Source organism: Dipodomys ordii, unplaced genomic scaffold, assembly GCF_000151885.1.
Source record: "Dipodomys ordii isolate 6190 unplaced genomic scaffold, Dord_2.0 Scaffold34, whole genome shotgun sequence".
Classification (NCBI taxonomy): Eukaryota; Metazoa; Chordata; class Mammalia; order Rodentia; family Heteromyidae; genus Dipodomys; species Dipodomys ordii.
Window position 1 is genome coordinate 2284756 of NW_012267250.1, and position 23115 is coordinate 2307870.

At 41.7% G+C, this 23115-nt stretch overlaps 1 protein-coding gene across 2 annotated transcripts in view; it reads right to left on the reverse strand.

The window, feature by feature from the left end:
• The window catches only part of Papss2 (3'-phosphoadenosine 5'-phosphosulfate synthase 2), a 74799-nt gene extending 71492 nt beyond the window's left edge, over window positions 1–3307 (reverse strand). For both annotated transcript variants that reach the window (XM_013017241.1, XM_013017240.1), the window contains exon 1: window positions 3209–3307. In XM_013017241.1, coding sequence (XP_012872695.1) covers window positions 3209–3235 — 27 coding nt within the window. In that variant the 5' untranslated portion in view covers window positions 3236–3307. The remainder of the gene's footprint in view (window positions 1–3208) is intronic.
• Between the last annotated feature and the right edge of the window lie 19808 nt (window positions 3308–23115).

Here is a 23115-nt window from a genome sequence, read left to right on the forward strand (position 1 = left end):
GCAGGAGGAGGAAGAGGAGGAGGAGGAGAAGGAGGAGGAGGAGGAGGAGGAAGGCCCTAAACTTTTGCTTTCCTCTCTGTCCTCTGGCAGCACTTTGCCTCTTTTCCCTGGTATGTACTTGTGTGAAGGGGGTGGGATCGAAAGGTAGCCAGGGTTGTAGGCAAGTCAGGCTGGAAGGGAGGGATGTGACTGGATGTTTTGTTGGTACCAATGGTAAGGATGGAAGTAACATACTACTTTCCTTCAGGAAAAAAATCTTTTTTTTTTCCCCTCAAATTTTCATTATTTTCCCCTCAAGCACATGAGAAAAACATTCTACATTCTCTCATTTAACGCCACTATTTACTCTTCTTAGAGTTGATGTGAACAGAAAGGCTATATTCATCTAGAAAGTACAAAAAAAAAAAAGCCTGAGAGAGATGCTTTGCTGTTCACAAAAATTTTCTAATAGAAAGCTGGGTGCAGGTGGCTCACGCTTGTAATCCTAGCTGCTCAGGTGGCTGAGATCTGAGGATCAAAGTTCAAAGCCAGCCTGGGCAGGAAAGTTTCTTATCTCCAATAAACCACCAGAAAACCAGAAGTAGCACTGTGGCTCAAAATGGTAAAGCACTCACCTTGAGCAAAAAGAGCTCAGGGACAGCACTCAAGCCCTGAGTTCAAGCCCCACAACTGACAAAAAATTAAAATTAAGATTAAATAAATTTATAATACAGTAAGTTATTTTGTTGATTTATACTAATTATCAGCCTGTGCCTTCTCCTGAGGGTTTCACAAAAAGGATCCAATCATCACCAACAACCCAGCAGAATTCAGCAAATAGTCAAAGTTACCTCAGAGACTGCTGTGTGAATTGACTGTCCTCTACTGACAATGCAGAAAGCCATGTAATAATGCCCGCAGGTCCCACATGAGGCCAGCCAAGCCTCGTTCCCAGATGAGCAGCTCTCACTTCTTCAAACAATTGACCAACTTAGAAACCATACTAGGGTTTCAAAAACACTTTTTCAGTTACCACTGAAGGTCTGAGGAAATTTCACATGCACTTACAGCTGCCTAGTAAAGCATCAATAGTACCTATCTGGTCCTTTTGGGAATGTGGGTTGGTAGGTGGATTTATAACTGCTAGGTTAGGTAAAAATCTTGAAATCCTTGTTCAGTTAGCTATTTGGGGGCATTAATTTAAGCCTATAAACTACACACATAGTGACAAAAATTAGAAGCCTCAGATTGTGTAAATACAAAAAACAAACTTTGGTCCTCAAATTCCTCACTGTGTAGAGTCCCCAAAATGATGGGGGGAGGAGGACTCCATCCTCTCTCCTTCACTTCACATTCTGAAGCCCTTCTGACATGTTTGGCAAAGCTCTTCTCCCCTATCAGAACTAGAAGTTCCTTGATGCAAGCAAGAGAGAATAAAAACCCAGAGAGAAACTCTGACTGCCACAGCAGCTTGCCATTTAGAAGACATCATTTAGGATCTTACAGAAATTAATTAAATGAAACGGGGGGGGGGGAGAAAGATCTTCATTTTGCATTTTAAAAACATATTACAAGGCTGGGAAGGTGGCTCAGTGGTAGAGCGCTTGCCTTGCATGCCAGAGGCCCTGGGTTCGATTCCTCAGCACCACATAAGCAGAAAAAACAAAAGCCAGAAGTGGCACTGTGGCTCAAGTGGTAGAGCGCTAGCCTTGAGCTGAAGAGCTGAGGGACAGTGCCCAGGCCCAGAGTTCAGGCCCCACGACCAGACCCCCCAAAAAACAAAAATAAACCCCCCCCACATATTACAAGGCTGAGAGTTGGGCTCTGACTATTGTCCCATCCCAAATTGATGCCAACTTCCTCCTGGACCTTCCCACTGGTCTAGTGTGGCACTCCCCCCCCACAAGTCCCTTCCTGTTTCCCTAGCTGCCCAAGTCACACTTCCAAAACCCGCATGGCTCCTAGCTTCCCTTCCTCTTCTTGTTTGGTTCACCTCTTCTTCAGTCAGTCCACCGCCAAAACTGAACGCTTTAAAGGTATTTCAATAAGAACCAATATTTATTGAGTGCCTACTACCTTCCAGCCACGCATTTACTTCTGAACAGACTACCCATTTCATAACCACCACAGCCATTTGAAGCTTGCAGTGTTGCAAAACGTGTGTTTAGCGCCCAGACTGCTGGGTGGATTTTAATCAAGGCTTGTAGACCACATCAGAAGCAACCCAAATGCTGTCAATAGTAAGGCTGTGACTCCTTCCAACTCTTAAAGAGTCATTTTCCCCACCTTTATTGGGGGTACCTCTTGACAAACACTACCACTGTGTTTTGTTGGCGTGTGTGTATGTGTGTGTGTGTGTGTGCACGCGCGTGTGGCTTAATACTGAACCCATATGTGTTAGGCAAGTGTGCTACCCCAGAGCCATGTCTCCAGCCTGAACGGCGACCATTTTTAAGGATGCAGAATTTTTAAGGGCCAGTGTTGCTACATGAGGAAGGAACTTTTCTTTGACTCGCACTCATCATTCCCATTAAAAAGGGCCTGCCCAGATCAAAGGTGGAGAAAGCTGCCACCGCTGGAAGCAGACCCTTCTTCCTACCAAACTGAGGGGACCCGGCCCCTCTCCAGCAACCAACGCGTGCCACCCAGCGGGTGCCCTGGGGAGCAGACCTGCTGGAGGGTCAAGTCCTGCGCTGCAGACAGGCCCTTTCTTCCAGCTAGCCTACACAACTGTAGTTTCTTCTACGGAAGTCTGTCACTAAAACCCGCTCTGGGGAGGCTCCACGGTCCAAACCCCGGTGACCAGCGGGCTGATCTCCAGCGACCCGAGCGGGAGCGGAACGGGCAAGCGCGAGCCACCGCGGAGCCCACCGCCCACCCGGCGCGGAGCTCCCGCGGGCGGGCGGGAGGCGGGTCTGGAGCTCTCCAAGGGAAGAAAAGCACGAGCCCGTCTCTGGTCCTGACTTAGATCCAGACCCACTTTGCAAGCCCCGCAGGTCCCCACCCCGCGGGAGCCCCTCTCCCCGCCCCCTCCAACAGGTCCCCGGAGGCGCGGGGCGCACCGGGGGACCGGGGATCCCGGGCGCCGCCTCGCCGGCTTCCCCTCCCCGCGCCTCTTCCTCCTCCTCTTCCCGGCGCCGGAGCCTCCTCCGGTGGAGGGTGGACCCGACGCCGGGTCGGCGCAGCACGGTGGGAGCGGAGGGGGAGGGCGGGCGGCTCGGAAGCCTACCGTCTTCTGCTTCTTGATACCCGACATGGTGCTGGCCGCGGCGGAGCCCGGGTGCGGGGACCGGAGACCGAAGGCAGGGCGCGCGGATGGCGGTGGCGGCGGCTGCTGCCAGACTCCCGGGAAGGAGGTATTAAAAGGCTCGGCAGACACGTCGCACTTCCCTTGACCAGCCCCCTTCTCCTCCTCCTCCTCCTGCCGCGCTCCTCTCCGCCCCGTCGGCTCCGCCAGTAGCGCCCGGCCCCCGGGGACCCTGCGGCCGCCCAGCCCGGCCCCGGTTCGCGGGCGCGCCCCCCCGCCGGCCTCGGAACCGGGCCAGACCTTGAAATCCCAGCGGCGGGCCCGCACGCCCAGGGAGCAGCCCGGGCCCAGCTCACCCCGCCCCCCTATCAGTGGACACCCCGGGTCCCACCCCACCCGGCACCGCCTCCAGTAAGCCTTTGGTACCCACTAGCTTATTTAGTTAAGGGTGGTGAGGACTTGAGGCCACCAGGCTTGCTGACACGGACGTCAGAGTGTGCGGACTGTGCTCAAATGCAGAATTTAAAACGACATCCCCTATAATCACCCATCCCATCTTCTCTACCCATTTTACAGATGAAGCCTGTGAGGATGATATCGAAAGCAAAGGGCCTCAAATTCAAGCCATAGGGCTGCAGATCTTGTACACCTTGTCAGAATACCGTTCAGGATAAAATCGCCAGGCCCAGGAGTAACCCGTGCACTTCGCTGCGGGGGGCAGGGCGGGGAATTCATGCTGGAGAGTTTACACATCCACTCCAACGGTGTCTTCACGGTAACTGACTAGCGGAGACACTGCCCGTCCGCACAAAGTCCCAGTCCTAAACACAAGGCTGGCCCCAGTCCAGTGGACCAATGCCCAGAAAGGATGGGCCCTGTGGAGAAAGAGAAAAAAGAGGCCCGAGTTGAAGAAGGTTATCATTCACTCCAAGGTTTTATTCCAGAGAAGTCAATGTGTCCTAACTCCCTGTCAGAGCCTAAATCTAAGGGACAAAAAGATCAGAGAAGCCCACTGACAAGTACCTCTGAGGGTGTGTGACTGGATTTCACATCCTTCATACCGTAACTCCCTGCATGGTGCCACAAACAGAACAATATGACTGTAAATCCAAAAGAATCAAGGAGACACACAAAGGCCATATTTTCCCCAACCCTATGGAAGGACTGGAGAGGATGAGGTATGGCACGTTTCTTTCATACCTGACTGTATTTCTGGAAGACTGCTAGGCTTCCAGTCAGACATCTGAAAATCTGGATGTTCACTAGCTTCCCTTCTTCACAGGCAGGTAGGAAAGAAAAATAAATCAGGAGTCAAAACCCTAAAAGGCAGCATGATTGTCTGTAGTGTGGAGACATCAGCGTGCTTGGTTTTCTTATTAGTTTTGAGTAAATTGCCACCACTCTCTTCACATGCAAAACGCTAAGGAGCAAATACGGGTCTAAGGTTCTGTTCTACATACAAACAAGCACATTTTGAATTTATGTGAACTTTGTTTTTGGGTCCGGTCGTGGGGCCTGAACTCTGGGCCTGGGTGCTGTCCCTCAGCTCTTCAGCTCAAGGCTAGCGCTCTACCACTTGAGCCACAGTGCCACTTCCAGCTTTTTTCTTTTTGCTTACGTGGTGCTGAGGAATCGAACCCAGGGCCTCTGGCATGCAAGGCAAGCGCTCTACCACTGAGCCGAGCCACCTTCCCAGCCCCTTATGTGAACTTTAAACAGAAACACTCTGCTCTTACTTCATTGGGGAAAAACAAATCATATCTTCTTGGACACTTCTTGCCCTGAGAGAAGGTAAATTAAGAAATCATGCAATCTGCATGTTTTTGTTTTTTTTTTTAAATATTGCATTAAAACAAACTGTGCTCTTGAAACAGATAGGTGTTAAGGGGTAAATCCCTAAGAGCTACTTCCTGGAAAAGATAATTGTTTGCATTCAGGGAAGGTTTTGAGATCATTTGCCCCATTCTTCTCTCCCTGTGTCTTCCATATTAACACTGAAAAGTCACTGCATAGGAATCTGTGATTACTACTTCCGGGCAGAGCTGAGACGCACATCCTGGTCAGCCAACAACCCAAATGTTCTGTCCACTGAATCATTCTGCTTCCAGGCCAACTATTTCAAGACCCCAACAACACAGTAAACTGAAGTGTTTGTCTTTTTTTTGTTGTTTTTTTTTTGGGGGGGAGTCCAGTTGTGGGGCCTGAACTCTGGGCCCGGGCACTGTCTCTCAGCTCTTCAGCTCAAGGCTAACACTCTACCACTTGAGCCACAATGCCACTTCTGGCTTTTTTCTTTTTGCTTATGTGGTGCTGAAGAATTGAACCCAGGGCCTCATGCATGCAAGGCAAGCACTCTGCCACTGAGCCACCTTCCCAGCCCCCATGAAGTGTTTGTCTTGTTTGAGACTTAACTTTCAAGCAATACTTTGGAACAGATTATATTTTGTTGTTGGTATTGGAAATCTCAGCTTCCTTCATTTGATTCAAGCTGGTTTGTTAGGACCCTTTAAAGACAAAGATCATCCGTTTATTTGTAATTCACTGTGAAAACTTAACTGAAAGCAAAAATTAAAAAATGTTTCATACTTTACAGGATCTTCTAAAAGGCAAGTTCTTGAATTCTTTCTCATTTCACTACGTCTTGCCCTTATGAGAGAGCATTCCTGCTAAAAAGATGTAAGCGACCAGAACTTATTTTATGTGTGATTCTTGGACATTCAGGAGAAGGCAGGAAGGGCTGTTGTTGTTGTTGTTGTTTTTAATAATACCTGACTTCACTCACAACAGTCACAAGAAGGTTGGATTCCTCCACTCCACTTTTCTTGTTTCCATAACCATTAGCTTGAATAACTCAATAAGGTAGTGCTTATTAGTCAATCCTTTCATTGTTTAGAAAAGTTGGAATCAGCCAACTCATCTACATAATCAAGAGAAATAGATACGAAGAATGCTACTGTTGGTGACAGTTTATGCCACAAGTTGCCCCAAGGCACTTTAAGGGTGGTCATTACATTTTCATGGCACTAGTAAGATACCACCAGCTAGTCATTACAAAGGAATGCAATTGCATTGCCCCCTAGTGACTGTAATGCATAAATGCGAAAATGCCTAATTGCTGAAACCCTGTACAAAAATATGCCATGTTCCATTGACTAAAGAATCACTTAGGAGCCGGGCGCTGGTGGCTCACGCCTGTAATCCTAGCTACTCAGGAGGCTGAGATCTGAGGATCGCGGTTCAAAGCCAGCCCGGGCAGGAAAAACCGTGAGACTCCTATCTCCAATAAACCACCAGAAAACCGGAAGTGGCGCTGTAGCTCAAGTGGTAGAGCGCTCGCCTTGAGCTGAAGAGCTGAGGGACAGCGCCCAGGCCTAGAGTTCAAGCCCCACGACCGACAAAAAAAAACAACAAAAAAAAAAGAATCACTTAGGAGCTGGGTACTGGTGGCTCAAGCCTGTAATCCTAGCTACTCAGGAGGCTGAGATCTGAGGATCATGGTTCAAAGCCAGGCTGGGCAGGGAAGTCTGTGAGACTATTATCTCTAATAAACTACCCCAAAAAGCTGGAAGTGGTGCTGTGGCTCAAGTGGTAGAGCACTAGCCTTCAACAAAAGAAGCACCCAGGCTCAGAGTTCATGCTCCAAGACCAGAAAAAAAAATCCCTTAGGCAATGTTCTCTGGGAGCCAAATATCCTTCTCAGGCACGGATGCTACCAACACCAGCAAGACATGGACTCTGTCTTCAAGACAGTCACAATCTATTAAGGAGAATAGATTCCTTCTAATCCCATCATTTCTACCAGTGATAAAATGTGCATCATAAATACTTTCTCTTGATTTAAAACACACTTTACTCATCTTTTGATATGGGTTAAGGGCTTCATTTTGGTTTAATTCTACCAATGGGAATATCACAAGTTATTTTTATACATGTGACAATTTTCACTTGAGTCTTGTAAAGTGGAATTAGAGTAAAGTCACCTTGACTTGGCTTGTTTCTCAAAATATGAGAAACAATGATCTTGATTCCTTTAACATTGCAACATATCCTTACTCCATCTTGGTTATCTTGCCTACAGCAAGACTACCTTTGTGTGGGAGCACAACAAAGCAAGACATTCAGTTCTACCCCGGAAAGAGGGAAAGTGAAGACTGATGTCAATGTTTTCTTGGGGGAAGATGACACACAACCTGAGATTTTAAAATGGATAGAATTCTCACTAACTTTCATCTTTCCAAAGTGAACATTTAAAGGCAGGGCAATACATGAAATGCTATGGTAAGCTCCAAAAATGATAAGGCTCTGAACTGTCAGCTTTAGACATAACAGAAGAGAAGAGGAGGATGTAATAAAAAAACATGTCATATATATTCAGGCAGCAATATTATATACCTTCTCCTCCTCATGCCTATCAGTGTGTTAGCCATGTGGCTACTCTTCTTTGTGATTATAGGGTACTTCTTGGGTCCAGACATGAGCAGTCACTGTCTTGAGGTGTCCATAATTGGGTAAGGTAAATGGACACACACATAGCCTCTCTCTCTTCTCTCTCCCCCTCTCTCTCCTTTCTCTCTCTCCTTCCCTTCATTGTCTGTATCTCACTCTGTTCTGTATCTCTCTGTCTCTGTGCCTCTATATTGCTGTCCAAGGAAATGTCTCAAGTGCTGGAATAAATGGATACTCAGAGTATTAGGGAACATGCAAGAAATTAAAAAATAAAAAAATTAATTAATTAAAAATTAAAATAAAAAAACCAGAGGCAATTAGTGAAGGACTATGAGGAAACTCCTGTGAGGAGGCTGGTGTTCAACCTGAGTTTTCATGGATAAAAGGTAGATAAGGTGATATGCACAAACAAGGCCACACTAAAACTACCAGCACAATTATGTTTATCGCACCATTATTCACCATAGCTGAGATATGGAACCACCCCCCTTGTGGATGCCCCTCAGTAGATGAGTGGATCAAGAAAATGTGGTATATATATATATATATATACAATGGAATTCCATGTTTCCATCAGAAAGAACGACACCGCCCCATTTGTTAGGAAATGGAAAGACTTGAAAAAAATACTAGTAAGTGAAATAACCCAGTCCCAAAGAAATTTAGGTCTCATGGTTCCCTTATTTGCAATAATTAGTATACATATAAGATAATCTAATTAGATGAACTGAAAAGTTCAAAAGCCATGTACATATGACTATATAAGATGATGCTAAGTGAAATGAACCTCACAATATGGACACAACAGGTCTGTCTTTATTGTTATTGTTTTAAATATACCACGTGATTTTCTTTTGTTGTTGTTTCCTTTGTATGTTCTTTCCCCTATGACATATCCCCTGTTGTCACTATACTTGATTTTGGTATCCTGCATCTTATATATACATTTGTATAAATTGGGGAGGGGAAGCTGAAACAAGAACACAGGATGACCCATTGCAAGGAGGACACCCACAGGACAGTAAACAGGAAACAAACTTTACAACTTCTGGCTGGGGAGGGGGGGATGGGGTAGGATGGGGAGAAGTGGGAGAGATGGGGGAGGGAAGGGATAGTGGGACGACAACAAGGGAAGGGGTAACAATGATCGACAAGTAATGTAGTCATTGCCTTACTCATGTAATTCTAACCCCTTTGTACAGCATCTTTACAATAAAATTTTAAAAAAAGAAGGTGATCACCATCCTACATACATTGGCCTAGGAAGCTAACTAGGGGTTCCTGGGCTAATGTCTCTGTCAGTCTAGAGTATTCATTTTCCAACCTTGATGTCCCCTGTGTTCTCTTCCTGAAATAACTCCAGCCTGACTCTCAACACTCAGGTACAGTCTACAGAGGAAAAACTACAGCCAACTAGACATTACCCAAGCAGCAGTTAACCTAAAGGTTGCCCAGAGGGAAGAGTCCACATTTTGCAGGCAGAAGTAATACTCTTCAGCCAGTACACAAGTTGAATCTAGTCCAAAGTTATTGTCTAGTCATTTTACTAGTTTTAAAAGGAATATAGTTATTAGCATATTCACACATTACACAAAGTGAAAACAAGTTGGGCATTTATAAAAATTCACTCCAAATTTCAACATAGTTTAGTGAAAACAACAGTTTCACTTGTTTTTTAATATTATGCAAACCAATTACATAAGTAATTGGCTGCAGTTTTTTAGCCTTCAACAGATTCTTTCTAAAACACTGTTAAGGTGACAGAGTATGTAACCCAGTTCATTTTGAAATCTGAGTAGAAAAATATGCCACTAAACTTAAATTATTAACTTAAAACTATTTAACTATTAATTTGTATAACTAGCTTAAAGAAATATCTGACTTAAGCTTTAAGTCTACTTAACAGACTTTGACATTTTTTTAAAAAGGGAAGAGAGAAGGAGGAAGAGGAAAAAAAAGAAAGACAGAAGTAAAAATTGTTATATTTGACCTAAAACTGAGTAAACATCACAAAACCACAACATCTGGAGAAATTAGATTTCTAATTAAGGAAATTTGTCCTTACTTATGGGAGGGTAGAAATATTTCATTTATAAATAAATAGTTATATAGAAAGTGTTTAGTTTCCAGAAAAACAGAAAAAAATAAATCTATTATTATAATTATTAGGGAATATCATAGGTTCTATGAAGTAGATAGCTAATGTGCTAAGAATTAAAATACACCATGTTGAATATGATTTAGTTTAATATCGTGTCTCAAACCTTATGGAAGGATTTTATAAATTTGGGCAGTCACAATTTGGAAGACCACTGTAATCTGACCCTCTAATGGTCTACATCTTTTAGGCCTTTGGGTTCCTAAAAGTATTTAAGAGAATGTATATAAATCCAGCAAAAAAGAATGAAATCCATAAATAAATAAAATGCTATTCAACTCACTGACTGATCTTCATATAATGTATCCTTTATTATAGAACCAGGGTTTGACCTCAGAGCAACATTCTTGCTAGGCAGAAGTTCTATCACCTGAGCCACTCAAGTGGCCCTTTTTGTGTTTCAAGACAGGATTTCACTTTATGCTGACTTAGACTGCAATCTCACTTGTGTTTCTCCTGTAGCTGATGTAATGGAGGCATGCCATCACATGGGCAAATGCCATTATACCCAGCCATTGGTCAAGATGGAATCTTACTAACCTTTCTTTCCCCAAGCTGGTCTCAAGTAGTGACCTTCCCACCTCCATCTTCCAATTGCAGTTACAGGCTTGAGCCACCAAACTCAGCTTCACATATTTTTTACCATCAAATATTAAACTGCATCATAGAGATTTTTCTTAATATCTAAAGACTTGGCATTACTGTTTATTATAACTGAAACATATATCTTGATCAAAATTCTTATACATACTAGTAAAACCAACCTATGTTTGAACTTTGAAATCTGTTATTAAAATCCTATTCGCATTCATTAAAAATATACAAAACTTTTTTCTTTTAATTACTTTTAATTTAGAAAAATAAATATGCTCAAGGTAGGGAAATTATTTGAATCCAGAGGGTCTCAAAACTTTGAGATATAGTATAATCCTCTGAAGCATGTACCTGACTGATTTAAATGGAGGCATAATAAGTAATTTCTAATTTTTCTTCAATAGAAATCCCTAGTCTGAGGTTAGGCTGGATCAAATCACATCTTGGTAAACTCCAATTTCCTGTTTATCGTGTGTCTCTGGAGTGTCTCATCCAGCAGTGAAGAGTGGGATATAGAATGTGAATTTCTAACAAGTTTCCAGGACCACATTCCGAAAACCAAGGCCCTAAATCAAGGTCCTCCACTTACTATTTTTTAAAGTAAATTTAGCAAATTATCAAAGTAGAAAGAGAATATATGAATTAGGGAAAGAACCTTGAAAGTTATTTTTTAAATAAGTTTATCACATTTTTTTCAACGATGCAACATCTGACAGACTTATGGGAAAGGAAATAAACTAATAGGAGTTCTCAGCTTGGACCAATCATTGTGCTCATCTGAGAAACAAAATTCTGGGATCTGGTCTCCCTCTACTTCCTTTCCTCCAGTCTATAACTGTCTAGGGATGATGCCTGCACCAAAGTTTCACCCTAGGATGATTCTGCTGTGCAGCCAGCATAGTACTAGCTCACCAGTTCTCCCACGTGAGCATGCAAAGAAATCCCCTGGAGTACATGTAAAGGCACACACTGCTGTACCACACCCTGCAATTCTGTGGCAGGATCACAAAGTCCCAGTAATAGTGTAGGCGTTTCACTAGGTTGGGAACTTTTTCTCCAAATATTTTGCTTAGTCTGAGTTCTTTCTTTTCTCTAAAGGCTTTTAGCTGTAGGACATAACATGAGGAGACTTCAGTTACATTTTCTGTTCTTCCACTCTTCACCCAAGAACCCAAGTTTAGTTGAATGGTGGAGAGAGTGCAGGGAAAGGGAATATTAGGTATAAAAATCAGTGAATATAGGCTGGGAAGGTGGCTCAGTGGTACAGCGCTTGCCTTGCATGCTCGAGGCCCTGGGTTTGATTCCTCAGCACCATATAAGCAAAAAAGAAAAAAAATGGAAGTGGCGCTGTGGCTCAGGTGGTAGAGCGCTAGCCTTGAGCTGAAGAGCTGAGGGACAGTGTCCAGGCCCAGAGTTCAGGCCCCACGACCGAACCAAAAAAAAAAAAAATCAGTGAATATTTCTTAAACATTGCAGTATCATTCCATTTTTTCTAATGTTTTATTGAATAACTTCTCCATTCTTTTGTTAATCTGTGGTGCTTCTATGAGGCATCACACTCATTGACAAAGGCAGCCCTAGCAATCCTTGATTTGCTATCAGATCTCTATCACTATCCATCAGAGTCTTTGTGAGAAACAACTCAGTTTTATAATCTAGAATATTTTTGCCCACTGCCCCTTCTAAACTAATTGTATAACGTTATTAGGCTCCCATTGTCCCTGAAACTGTATGATGACTTCTGATGGGAATTATTAATAAGAATTAGTTTGGGAAGAATTGATATAAAGACCTAGTTTCCTCTCTACCTCATGTTAACACTGATGTGATTCTTGTGGAATTACAATTAGATTTTTCCAAGCTACTCCTATCATTCTTGCTTGGGAGGAATGCTATGGATTTTGCAATAGATATCTTGAGTTCTTTTGAAGTAGTTTGTTGAATTTTATTGGAGAGTGAAATGATAGGGCCGGGAAGGTGGCTCAGTGGTAGAGTGCTTTGCCTTGCACGCATGAGGTCCTCGGTTCAATTCCTCAGCACCACATAAGCAGAAAAAGAAGTGGCACTGTGGCTCAAGTGGTAGAGTGCTAACCTTGAGCTGAAGAGCTGAGGGGCTGTGCCGAGGTCCAGAGTTCAGGCCCCACAACTGACCAAAAGAAAAAAAAAGAGAGAGAGTGAAATGATAAAAACTATTTTCTTTTTCCCCCTTACAAACATAATTCACATGATATTCTGAGAACCAGTGAACCAGAGAATGGAGTCAGAAGCAGTAGGTGGTGGGGCTAGGTTGCTCCAAGAGTGGAGGGCGTGGACATAGCTCTTACCTGTAGATGGTCTTTGAGCACTCTCTGAGTGATGATACATGGAAGGGCCAGTTCCATTGGAGAGTCAAGTACAAGACTCATATTTATACTTTTGACCTCTCTGTTCCTTAAGGCTGGGAAAGAACCCATGCTAAGCATAGCTCAGGACAACGCTTACTCCAAAATATTCCTCTTGGAGCTGTGAAAGGAGCCCTTTCCCTTTTCAATCAGAAAGTGTCAATGATTTAGTTAAGACCAGAGATGTTAGTGGTTACATCCCTTCCCACATGGAAAACACTTGGAGAATGGCAGAAGCTGAAGAAAGATTTAAGGGAAGAGGGGTGAAATTCCTTGTTTCTGCTTCAAGGTTCCTGGAAATATCTTTCTTTGTAAGGTTCTTGTCATCTAATTTTTGATTAATATTTTAAAAGCTATCTAGTCAACATAATCCTGTGATTAAGATGATTTGCACTTGGTGGCCTTCCTTGACACTGACTTATATAATCACCTTTGGGAAACCACATGAAAGGATATTTGTGAATTTCTACAATGCTCAATAATCAACAGAACTTGAATCAAGACTGACAGGTCTTGGGAAGCATTTTTGAAAAACATAAATTGTTTCATGTTTTCAAAGGAAGAAAATAGATATGACTTTAATCCTCACACAAAATTTGAAGATAATAAAAATTTCATGAAGTTTTTGGGTTATCATGCAAGCAGCCTGCAGCTACTTTCTGAGGACTTCTCTGTTCTCCACCTTACTACCTAAAAGTTGATCACAAATTTCTACTTGCGAAGGTTTCCCTCTCTTCTCTTACCATGCTGACAGGAAAGGAACAACCCTTGTCACAAGAAAAAGAACCCAGTAGAGTCTGTACCAACAAGCCTTTTTCTTCCTTTTGTTGCCCCAATGTAATTGCCTTCCCCATAATTCACCAGCCCAGGAAGCCCTAACCTCCAGAACTGGTCACACTTTGTAAAATGACATATAAACAGTCAGGCCTAATAGTTTTGGAGAGTTTTTGTTTGTTTTCTATGAAGAATATAAAGTAACCCTTTTATCTTACAAAATTGTCTTTTGCCATTTTGATTCCCAGGCCCCAATCACTAAACCTAAGAGAATAAAGGAAGAAGGTCTTTTTCCCTCTCTTACAACTGGAAACTTCCTGCCTGCATCCCTCAGCAGCATTCAAACTTTCGTATATTGTTCACTGCTCAGGGCTTCCCCAGCAATGGTTGTCCATAGCTTTCTGCCAGATCCAGTCCAGACATGGGAAGCAGTGTGGTAAGTTGATGCCCAGGCTTTCACCAGGAGCTCCCAGGTGACAGAACTGTGAAATATTCACACTCTATTATAAATTCCACATAGCCAGCTGATTTTCACAGAACTGTTTCCTTGACTGTTGGCAGATTATTTAATTCAGGGTTGATTGGATAAATCAAATTATACTCTAATGCACTGTTTTCCCAATAAATTTAAATAAGATATGTGATATACTGTTAAACTAATTTTTTACCTTCATACAAATTATATTCATTACATGAACCTTTTAACTTTAGGAACCCTCCTTGTTCATCAATGACACCAGCAAATTTGCTAGGTAATAGCTTCTGGCGGCTGGGGTTATATAGCTCAGTGGTAGAGTGCTTGTTCAGCATGTTCAAGTTTCTGGATTCAATGCCCAACACTATAATCATAGTAATAATGATGTTAATAATAATAAACATTTCAATAGTGGAAAGATATTTCTTCTGTTTTCTGTGTCATGTAAATGTAATACCTTCAAATAGCATCTCTTTTTCAGAGGAATGGAGACTGAACTCTGGGTCTTATACTTGCAACGTAGGCACTCTATCACTTGAGCTACATCCCCAACTATTCAGTCTATTTATTTATTTATTTAGTGATACTTGGGCTTGAACTTAAGTCTCACACTTGTTTGGCAGGCACTCTTCTACTTGAGACACTCTACCAGTCCTAGACGTCATGTTCATCTCACATTTATTTACTTTTTATTATTTTTAAAAACTTATTTTTGCAGTACTGGGCTTTGAACTTAGGATCTTATGCTTACTAGACAGTGCTCTACCACTTGAGTCATGCCTCTAGCACTTAATTTATTTTTTTGGGGGGGTGTCCAGTCATGGGCTTGAACTCTGGGCCTGGGTGCTGTCCCTCAGCTCTTCAGCTCAAGGCTAGCACTCTACCACTTGAGCCACAGCGCCACTTCCGGCTTTTTATTTTTCTGCTTATGTGGTGCTGAGGAATCGAACCCAGGGCCTCATACATGCAAGGCAAGCGCTCTACCACTGAGCCACCTTCCCAGCCCCTTAATTTAATTTTTAATTCATTTTATTTCCAAGATCATCTCTCACTAACCTTTCCTAGGCTGGCTTCCACCTCAAGATCCTCCTAACTCTGCCTCCCAAGTAGCTGGGATTTCAAGCATGTGCCACCTCAGCCAGATAAAATGGTCCACCTTCAGGTTCATCTTCATTATCCCACAAAGCTTATTCTGATTCACCAAAAATTCTAGCAATGAGTCCATTAGCTGATTTATATTTCACTTACAAAATACAGTAAGAATTCAAGAGTGGATCTTTCTAGGTGACATATTCAGCTATCTTTAATCTATGGAGACAGCCAGTTATTGCCAGGAACTCCTGAAACTCCTTTTTGGCACATACTTATATACATGATAGACCACCCCACGCTAGCTCACATTGCTTCTACCTCCTATAAGTCTCCTTAAAATTATGGGGCTAGAATAATAACTGAACAAAAGTGATTCCAAGTCAATTCTAAGATTAGATTGGTTACAAAAAGACTGGCTTTCATTGTCCCAGGTGTTTCTCTAGCTCTCTCTGAAGACAGCCAGCTACCATGTTCTGGGCCAACTGATGCCTGTAACCAATAGCCAGTGATAACCTGAGGCTAAGAGGGAGTTTGGAGGCACATTCTGTTTCAGTCAGACCTTGAGATGAGAAATTACACCTGTAAGTCACCACCACAAGTCCAGATCAGCCATGCTCAGAATCCCAACATATAGAAACCATAAGACTAGAATTGTTTTACAAATAGAGACTTAATTCTCTTCATTTTACAGGTGAAGATACAATTCTGAATGCATGATAAACTTTCCAGCTTTGCCTTACCCCATGCGTAAGAGACTCAATTGGGATCCAGTCAAGTCTGTGCTCTGTATATCACCCCATCTGCCACCTCTCAGTGTTCTGAAATAGCAACATATTTCAGTTCTTCTTGGGGATTCTATCTGATTTCCTTCAGGACACTAGCTAAGCAATCCAGCAGATCAGGCACCTAATCTGATTAGGAACTACCTCAAATCCATCCAACAACTCCTCTGCTTTGCTAGGAAGCTATCTCAGCTCTGCTAAATCTATATTCCTTGCAGTCTTACTATGATTCTTTCTAAAGGATAGCCAGTGTCCTCAAAGTTTGGGATAAACACCTACAATTTTTTTTTCCTTTCTGAACAAAATTCATTCCATTCACACTTTCTCAGTTATGGATCAAAATGACTTCCATTTTCAAGTAGTTGAGAAGAATGGTATTTTTTAATTGTGGCATAAACAATCATCTCACCCTATATTAAGTGTGAATAAATTTTATAGACTAGGGTCCCAGTAAAATAAGATTCTGGTAATCCTATCTAGATCAGTTTTTAAACATTTCCATCCACACTTCCTATCCACTCCTCTGTTATGTAAGTATGTGAGATTTTTGTCCACATAAATGAGTCAGCCTCACCAAGAATAGTTTTTTTTTTCAGAACTGAAAATAAATTATAGTACTTTGAACATGCATCTACTTGCATCCAAAGAAAATAAAAGAACACTGCTTCTTTACAATAGAAATTGTGAAATTTTTACATTTAATACCTAAGAATCTATTCTCATAAGAAGTAATTATTTTAACTCATTATTAGCCCAGCGATTCTGAGCTGGGGAGCAGAATCATTCACATAAGAAAAAATTGTCTCCCAAAATGTTAGAAGTATGAAAGTCTTTTATATCCTTTTGAAATTAACTTTAAAAAATATCTTTAGCATTCTGCAAACTTTTCCTTATTTAAAAAAAATCTCAGATTTAGCATTAATTATCCCTTTCATGCTTTAATCTATTTGGCATGGACAACTTTCTTAGAATTCTGTGGAGAAAGCACCAGCTTAACTCACCTGTGGGCTAATGCTTGGCTTCTTTTGTAAAACACAAATTCCCAAGTGATGCAACCAAGTACACTGCATCGCTCAGATTAACTTGTTGCTTTAGGCTGAATGCAAAGTTGGCTAAATCAAGACAATAGAGCTGATGCATGCACATATTATTTGACACTTTTGTAACTGCTTTATATATATTTACATGTGCACACATACACATAAAACTTATTTAGTAACTATGAAACAGATGACATTGCTATTCTATTTTATAGAGAAGGAAATGAGACACAAAGAGTTTAAATGACTAAATAAATGGCAGAGCCAATGTTTAAACCCAGAGAGTCTGGCTCCCGAAACCACACTAGACAGATGCTATGTAGGTCATTGATCCTATAACTGTGTATGCTGGATTTTTAAAAACTTATTAAACAGAATAAAGTCATGAACTTGGAGTCACTTCTGGAAAAGCCAATTTGTATACGTGAAAAGAGGAGCTTTCCTTACATTCTAAAGACAATTTTAGAGAATATGCTAATCTTTAATTATTTAGGGAAAGTTGAGAGTAATGGGGAGTAAATATTGTAGAAGTATATTACATGTGTTATACCAAAATAGCATAATGAAACCTAAAAATTTAACAGGGAGAGGAGAGAGATGGGTTAATTAATATAAATGAGATAAATTTGATCAAAATACATATATGTACATGTTATAAGTATGAAGTCCTTTTGTACAATTAATGTATTCTGATAAATTTCTAAATTTTTTAATGATTTTAAAGAAATTATTTTATGGTTCCTTTTCAGTTACCTTCAACAATAGAAACTAATTCTTAGCATCTGAACTGTCTCCAAAGAGCCTTCTAGGAAGGGGCAGAATCTGTTTAACCTCTTAAGGAACAGCCATTCCAAAGGTCACATCCATGTTATAATCCCAGTAGCAATGTAAGAAGATTCTAATTTCTTCCCATTCTCACTTACTACTGTTTGCCTTAAAAAAAAATCATACTTGCATGAGACCATGGGTTCAATTCCTTAGCACCACATAAGCAGAAAAAGCCAGAAGTGGCGCTGTGGCTCACTAGCCTTGAGCTGAAGAGCTGAGGGACAGCACCCAGGCCCAGAGTTCAGGCCCCACAACAGACAAAAATTAAAATTAAAATTAAATCATACTCATCATAGTAAATGGTATCTCATGGCTTTTCTTTGAATTTCCCTGGATACCTATGTTGAACATATTGTATGTACTTACTGGCTCTGTATAACATCTTTGAGGAACTTTCTGTTTGTCACCCATTTCTCATCTGCTTCAGTTTCTCCTTTCATGGGGAAAGCTGCTGTAATAAAACTCCTTATCACTGGCCCACTCATCTTGTTACAGCACATCATCTCTAAAAACAAAACAAAACCAAACCCTGAAAGTACCTTAGATACCTTTTTGTTGTTGTTGTTTGTTTTGCTTTGTTAGTCATGGGGCTTGAACTGAGGACCTGGGCACTGTCGCTGAGCTCTTTGACTCAAGGCTAGTGTTCTACCACTTTGAGCCATACCACCACTTCTGGTTTTCTAGTGGTTAATTGGAGATAAGAGTCTCCTGGACTTTCCTGCCCCAGATGGCTTCAAACTGTGATCCTCAGATCTCAGCCACTGAGTAGCTAGAATTACAGGAGTGAGGCATTGGCTCCCAGCAAGGTCTAAGGGTCTTTATTCATTCAAAGGTATTAGGTTAAACTTCAAGGTATTTTTTTTTGGGGGGGGTCTGGTCATGGGTCCTGAACTCTGGGCCTGGGCACTGTCCCTCAGCTCTTCAGCTCAAGGTTAACGCTCTACTACTTGAGCCACAGCACCACTTCCGGCTTTTTTTTTCTTTTTGCTTATGTGGTGCTGAGGAATTGAACCCAGGGCCTCAGGCATGCATGCAAGGCAAGTGCTCTACCACTGAGCCACCTTCCCAGCCCTCAAGGTAATTTTTTTCCCTAGACCTGTAATTCAGTATAAGGGTCAATCACATAATATCAGATAAAGAGCAGAGAATAGAAAAGATAAAAATAATGAAATAGCATTACATAGTGTAGTAAGAGCCTTTCAAAACCCCAAAAGGTTAACCAACCATCACGAGTTGCCTTAGCTTTTTAGTTAAAACTGCAAGCCATAGAAAATACTTTAGGCTTTCATGCAATTGTTTCTAACACATTTATAAGATTATTTCTTTGTTGCTTTGTATGTCCCTCCCCCACAGTATAACCCCGGCTTTCACTGTATTTGATATTGGTATAATTTGTGGAGGGAAAGGGAAAAACAAATCGTTTAAATAGGGATACAGGTGGACCCATTGCAACAATGAGACTTACAAGTTGTTATGTCAAAAAACGAACTTTACAACTTTGGTGGGGGCGGGGGAGGAGGGGTGGGGGGGGGGGGGAGGATGGGATGGGAAGGGGAAACAAAGGAGGAGGCTACAATGCTTGATAAGAAAGGTACTCATTATCTTGCTCATGTAATTGTAACCCCTCTATACAGTATTTTCACAATTAAAAAAAAAAAAGAAAATACGTTAGGGCTGGGAAGGTGGCTCAGTGGTAGAGTGCTTGCCTCGCGTGCATGAGGCCCTGGGTTCAATTCCTCAGCACCACATAAACAGAAAAAGCCAGAAGTGGCATTGCGACTCAAATGGTAGAAAGCTAGCCTTGAGTTGAAGAGCGCAGGGAGAGCACGCAGGCCCAAAGTTCAAGCCCCACAACTGACCAAAAAAAAGAAAAGAAAAAAGAAAATACTTTAGTCTTGGGCAAGCAAGTTTATTTGTCACCCACCATCTCATTCTCCCAGTTATATAGGTGACAGAGTTATAATGAGGATGCAGTAAAGTATGTAGGCTGTGTATTCAGGCCATGCCTCCAGTATGGCTTTGAATTCTGGCTCAGTTATTGATTGATAGGACTGGTGGATTTTGGCATGTTTCTTCCCTTCTGTGAACCTCAGGCAAGTTCAAGTGAGATACAGGAAGGTTCATACCTACAGTACATTAAGTTCAAGTCAGTTTCTAGTGGAGTAAAATAGTATGTGTCTCTAATCCCAGAATTTAGGAGGTTGAGGGAGTATCATGAGTTCAAGGCAAGTCTGGGGTACTTATCAAGAACAAGCCTAAAAAAATTAGTTTCTAGGGAGGTGAAAATCATATTTAACCAGCAGTATCATTGAAAATCCTTCAGATTCAAGGATGGCCAATAGAAACATGAAATGCTCAGCCTCCCTAGCCATAAAAGAAATGCAAATCAAAACAACATTGAGATACCACCTCACCCCAGTTAGAATGGCTAAAATCAAGAACTCTAATAACAACAGATGCTGGAGGGGATGTGGACAGAAGGGAACCTTACTGCATTGTTGGTGGGAGTGTAAACTTGTTCAACCACTTTGGAAAGCAGTATGGAGGTTCCTCAAAAGACTCCACATAGAGCTCCCTATGACCCAGCAATCCCACTTTTGAGCATTTACCCGAATGATCACAAACAAGACCAAACTAAAGCTACTAGCACAACTATGTTTATTGCAGCATTACTTACCATAGCTAAGATATGGAACCAACCCAGATGCCCCTCAGTAGATGAATGGATCAAGAAAATGTATATATACACAATGGAATTCTATGCCTCCATCAGAAAGAATGACATTGCCCCATTTGTTAGGAAATGGAAAGACTTGGAAAAAATTATATGAAGTGAAGTAAACCAGGCCCGAAGAAACATAGGTCCCATGGTTTCCCTTATTTGCAATAATTAGTATATGTCTGAGTCAAGCAGAAAAGGCCAGATAAGTTTATGTTAGGGAAATGAACCCTAAGATATGTATTCAAATGTTTTTTTTCTTTCATGAGATTGTTTCTAACACGTTTATAAGATTATTTCTTTGTTGCTTTGTATGTCCCTCCCCCACGGTAGAACCCTTGCTTTCACTATATTTGATGTATATAATTTGTGGAGGGGAAGGGGAAAAACAAATCGTTTAAATAGAGATACAGGTGGAGCCATTGCAACAATGAGATATAGAAATTGTTACGTTGAAAATGAACTTTACAACTTTGGTGCGGGGTGAGGGGGTGGGGGGGAAGGGAGGGGTGGGGGGGAAGGGAGGGTTGGGGGGGTGAGATGTTATCTTGCCCATGTAATTGTAACCCCTCTGTACAGTATTTTCACAATAAAAAACAATAATATAAAAAATAAATAAATAATTGTTTTTTAAAAAAAAATACTGAGGAAAAAACAAACAAACCGAAATCCAAACCACAGCAAATGGCACTGAAGGCCAGAGGCCTGGAAAGGTATCTGCAGGGAAATGATGTGAAGAGAGTTGAGACCTGTGAATACTAGAAGCTATCAGCAATAGGGAAGTCAGTATTGGAAATTTCAAAGTGTCAGCCATAGTGGACGTACTTGGAATCCTAGCACTGTGAAGGGTGGAGGCAGGAGGATGTGAGTTCTAGACCAGCCTGGGCAACATAGTGAGCTCTTATCTCAAAAATAACAGGAAAAGAAAAAAAAATCATTGAAAAAAAAAGTCTAGTAAATCCAGAGGATGCTGGGCAACTCCCATCTCACAAAACATTTCAAGCTGGAAAGAATGGTCCACTGCGGTGGAGGCACAGGTAATCAGAGAAGTGACCACCAAAATCAGCAATATGAGGTGTTAGCGATACATTGGCTTGAGCTTTTCAGTGGGAAGATTTGAGAAAGCCACAGGATGTAGGCAAGTGAAGATTTTCAAAGGCATTCTCTCCATACTGAGAGGAGATCTGCAAACCCACAAAGCCAGCAGTTTCATTTCCGCTGGGTGGACATACTCTTCCTTCCATACTTCTCAAGGAAGTTTGGTCATGCAAAGTTGGAAAATTTGCTGTCAAATCTAAGTGTGTGCATTTACAAAGAATAAGCAGATTTTTGTGATTAGGACATAAAAGTATCTTTTTGTTTCAATTAAAAAAAAAGAAAATCCTTCAGATTCAAAATTAAGAGCAGTTCCAAGTTCATTGCTTTGTGTGGTCAGTGCTAAAGATAATTTTCCCAGATTATCAAACGCTTTATGAGATACCCTCATGAATCCCTCACTTCCCTCTATGACTACTCTCATACCTGTTACCAAGAATAAAAGTTTCTCTTTTGAGGCCAAATCTTTACAGTGACTTACTTGTCTGGGTTTTCCAAAGATTTCAGCATAGAAGGCTGGCTGAATACCTACTACCGTACATGCTCATCAGGTAGACCTGTGAGGCCTCTTACCACATTATTCGAATTCACTTTCTGTTTTTGCTAAGTCCTCATAGTAGAATACTTACAAGATAAACAGGAGTATATTTTTATAAACTACTTAGTAGAGGGCTGAGTCAGCTTTCAGAAGAAAGATCCTCAGCATATAGGTAAGAAGAGGTCAAAAACCCCCAAATCTAAGCTGCTCTCATGATGGAAGTAGAAGCTTCCAAGTTTTCCCTCTTGAGAGAAGAGCAGAGTACCATAAGGGCAGAACTTAATCCCCAACTCTGATTCCCAATGCAACTTTCATTTGGTTGCAATATCAGGTTGAACTCAGGGCCTCTTTTTGCTTGGCCTGCTTACTCCACTGACACTCTACCACTTGAGCCACATCTTCAAGTTCTGCTTTTTGCCTGTTATTATGGAGATTGAATCAGTTGCCTAAGCTAGATTCAAACCATGATCCTTTGGATCTCAGACTCCTGAGTAGCTAGGATTACAGGCATGAGCCATAAGTGCCCAGCTCCCAACCCATTTTGATGACCCTTTACTGGCTACCATTCTGGAAACTGCCCATCACAGTTTTCATGCCACAGGCAAGCTAGTGCTTGGAAAGCAGTTAAATCTAGTTGGACCTAGAGCTTTAGAACCTGCACCAGGATGGTGAGGGGTTTAAGATTTGGTGGAAAGAAGGAATACAATATGCCTCTCCTCTCAACCTTACAGCAATGGAAAATGTGGGGGCACAGGTGTCATTTGCCAGGAAAACTAAGGCATTCAGAACCTCATCTGTGACCATGAAGTGATCACTTGCCTATTGTTATAGTTTAAGTTTTAGAGTTTTGGGGGGTTACTCTTGGGAAAGTTGCTCAGAAATGCTAAAAGGTGAACACTATGTTGGCTGAAGTGGAAAGTCCATACTGGTGAGACAGGAAGACTTGTACTAGTTAAATGTCCATCAG